The sequence below is a fragment of the Oncorhynchus tshawytscha genome, linkage group LG13 (assembly GCF_018296145.1).
Source record: "Oncorhynchus tshawytscha isolate Ot180627B linkage group LG13, Otsh_v2.0, whole genome shotgun sequence".
NCBI classification, from domain to species: Eukaryota; Metazoa; Chordata; class Actinopteri; order Salmoniformes; family Salmonidae; genus Oncorhynchus; species Oncorhynchus tshawytscha.
Window position 1 is genome coordinate 81054369 of NC_056441.1, and position 3682 is coordinate 81058050.

At 38.2% G+C, this 3682-nt stretch overlaps 1 protein-coding gene across 1 annotated transcript in view; it reads left to right on the top strand.

Annotated features, from left to right (window-relative positions):
* LOC112237648 (cGMP-dependent 3',5'-cyclic phosphodiesterase-like) overlaps window positions 1-3682 on the top strand; it is a 92440-nt gene that overhangs the window by 69599 nt on the left and 19159 nt on the right. The window contains exons 2-3 of the mRNA XM_042294968.1: window positions 1708-1859; window positions 3210-3273. Coding sequence (XP_042150902.1) covers window positions 1708-1859; window positions 3210-3273 — 216 coding nt within the window. The remainder of the gene's footprint in view (window positions 1-1707; window positions 1860-3209; window positions 3274-3682) is intronic.

Here is a 3682-nt window from a genome sequence, read left to right on the forward strand (position 1 = left end):
TCCATCCTTTATCCTTTATCCCTCCATCCTTTTATCCTTTCCATCCTTCCCTCCATCCTTTATTATCTCCATCCCTTTATTCTCCATCCCTCCATCCTTTATTCCTTTAACTTCTCCATCCCTTTATCTCCTTCATCCCTTTATTTCTTATCCTTATCTCTTTCTATCTCTTTCATCCTTTATCCTCTTTCCCTTTCCATCCCTATCCTCCATCCCTTTATCCCTCCATCTTTTTATTCCTCCATCCTTTCATCCCTCTTTATTCCCTCCACTTTATCCATCCCTTATCCCTTCCATCCTTTATTTACTTTATCCTTTATCCTTATCTCTTCCATTCCTATCTTCTATCTCTTTATTTCCATTTATCTCTTCCATCCCTTTATCCTCTCCATCCTCCATCCTTTATCCCTCCATCCCTTTATCCCTCCTATCCTTTATCCTCCATCCTTTATCCCCTCCATCCTTTCCATCTTCATCCCCTCCATCCCATCCCCTCATCTCTATCTCTTTCCATCCTTTATTTTAATTATCCTTATCCCTTTATCCCTCTATCCTTTCCCCATTTATCTCTTTATTTATTTATCTCTATTCTATCCCTCCATCCTTTATTTCATCCGTCTCTTTATTTCCATTTCTATCTCTTTATTTTTATTTAATTTATCTCTTAATCATCCTTTATCCTTTTTTCTATCCTTTCCATCTTCTCGTCCCTTTATCCTTTATTTGTACTTATCCTCCATCCCTTCCTCCATCCCCCATCGACTTCCATCCTCATCCCTCCATCCTCATCCTCATCTACCTCCCCCTCCATCCCTCATCTACCTCCATCCCTCCATCCTCATCTACCTCCATCCTCATTCCCTCCATCCCTCATCCCCTCCATCCATCTTTCACCTCAGTTGTCATGACATAGCCCCCTTGCTACTCCCTTTATTTCTCTCTCACTTTCCTCTTTCCTCGACATAACAATTATTTATTTTTTCAATTGGAAGGGTTTTATTGGCATGGGAAACATATGTTAACATTGCCAAAGCAAGTGAACTAGATAATAAACAAAAGTGAAATAAACAATAAATGAACAGTTAACATTACACTCACAAGTTTGAAAAGAATAGACACATTTCAAATGCCATATCTCTATCTCTCACACTCATCCTCTCTCCACCTCTATTGACTCCATCTGTCTCTCCTTCTACCCGCTCCCTCTCTCATCTCCTTCCTGGTTCTATCCTCCTATCACATAGCACATGCAATATGTTCTGCCAGACAGATATCTGATGCCTCCAGATTTAGAGTAACCTGCATTCCAGTGAGCCTATTGGTTCTTTGTGCCAACAAGCCAATCCGGGCCTAGCGCCAGCCTGCTGTCAGAAACAGCCCTGACTCAGAGGTGGTGATTGAGGATCAGGAATAGTTTTCCTAATTATGTGACCTGGCCTGAAAAAAATCTCCTTTATAAACAAGTCCTCTAGTCTAGAATGATCACAGTCTTTCATGTGTATTGACATTCTGCTGGTCTCTCCTCTATAGTGATCAGTGGTAAAGGTGTTGCCATCTGCAGGCAGATCTGATATTAATATAACAGCATAGGTTTTATCTCTGTCCATCTGGCCTGTTTAAACACATATTTAATGCCCCTGATTGTTCTGATGATCAGTCAATATAATAATGTTTCATTTTGGACATAAATGTGTTCTCTCTGTGCAGACACACGGACGTGGATGAACATACGATCCAGCACTGCTTCTGTTACACCTCCACTGTCCTCACCTCCACACTGGCCTTCCAGAAAGAACAGAAACTCAAAGTGGAGTGTCAGGCACTGTTACAGGTGGCCAAGAATCTCTTTACACATCTGGGTGAGTTATCCTCCCTCTCTCCTCTCCTCTCCTCTTCTCTCCTCTCCCCTCCCATCTTTTCTTCTCTCCTCTCCTCTCCCATCTTTCCTTCACTTCTCTCTTCTCCTCTCCTCTTGCTCAGATTGAATCTCTAACACAACCCTCCTTGTGGTACCTCAGCCTAATTATCAGTCCTGACCTGTACATCTCTTTCTCTTCTTTTCTTTCTCTTTACACTTTCTCTTTTCTTCTCTCTCTCTCTTTTTCTTCCTACTCTTTTTCTCTCTTTTTCTCTCTCTCTTTACACTCTCTCTTTCTCTCTCTCTCTCTCTTTTCTCTCTTTCTTCTTTCTCTCTCTCTCACTCTTTATCTCTCTCTCTTTTTTTTCTCTCTTTCTCTCACACTCTCTCTTTCGTCTTTACATTCTCTCTCTCTCTCTCTCTCTTCACACTCTCTTTATCTCCCCACTGCTCTTTTTTTTCTTTCTTTTTTTCTTTCTTCTTCGTCTTACACTGTCTCTCCTACACTGTCTCTTCTCCTCTCTCTCACACTCTCTCTTCTCTCTCTTCACTTTTCTTTCTCTCTCACACTTTCTTTCTTTCTCTCTCTTTTCTTCTCTCTCTCACTCTCTTTATCTCTCTCTCTCTCTCTTTTTTTTTTTTCTCTCTTTCTCTCTCACACTCTCTCTTTCTCACATTCTCTCTCTCTCAATATGTTTGATGTCTCTCACACTTTCTTTATCTCTCTCTAAGTATAATTCACATAACATTCTCTTCTATTTCTGTATCTTTCTCTGTCTCTCTCTCCCTCCCCTCTCTCTAATATCTCTCTCTACATAAATAAACACTCCACTAACTAATAATACAATAATAATAATAATATTCTTAATAATAATATTAAAATATCTAATAATAATCCTTAAAAATATAAATAAATATCTTCCCTCACTTAATAATTCTTTAATAATGTGGCTTTTTTCTAAATAAATAAATAAATAAAATCAATAAAATAAATAAATAAATCAATAAATAAATAAATAAATAAAATAATACTTATAATAAATAATAATTTACTTACTGTAATAAATATAAATAAGTAATATGTTACTTTTCTTTCTTTCTTAATTTCTTTCTAAATAATAATTCGCTTTTCTTTCTAAATATCTTTACTTACTTTCTAAATAGCTCTTTTCTTTCTTCTTCTATTCTCTCTCCTCTCTATCTCTCTCTCACACTCACAATCTCTCTCTCTCTCACTATCTCTCTCTCTCTTTCTCTCTCACTCTCTCTCTCTTCTCTCCTCTCTCCCCTCTCTCCTCTCTCTCTCTCTCTCTCTTTCTCTCTCTCTATCTCTCTCTCTCTCTCTCTGCAGATGATGTCTCAGTGTTGTTGCAGGAGATTATAGTGGAGGCCAGGAACCTCAGTGATGCAGAGATGTGAGTTCTTGATGACCCATAAAACAACCTAAACCCTGGAAGTACATCTAATATGCTTCAAGTATTTATTTTCTCTTTATCTATCTCTCTTCTTTATTTTACTCTTATTATTATCTATCCTGATTCTAGTCATTTTATCCTGCCTTCATGTACATATCTACCTCAAATATTTTGTACCCCTACACATTGATCTGGTACACCCTGTAAAAAGCTCCACATTTACCTGGTACTGGTACTCCCTGTATATAGCTCAACATTGATCTGATACTCCCTGTATATATCTCCACATTGATCTGGTACTGGTACTCCCTGTATATATCTCCACACTGATCTGGTACTGGTACTCCCTGAATATAGCTCAACATTGATCTGGTACTCCCTGTATATATCTCCACACTGATCTGGTACT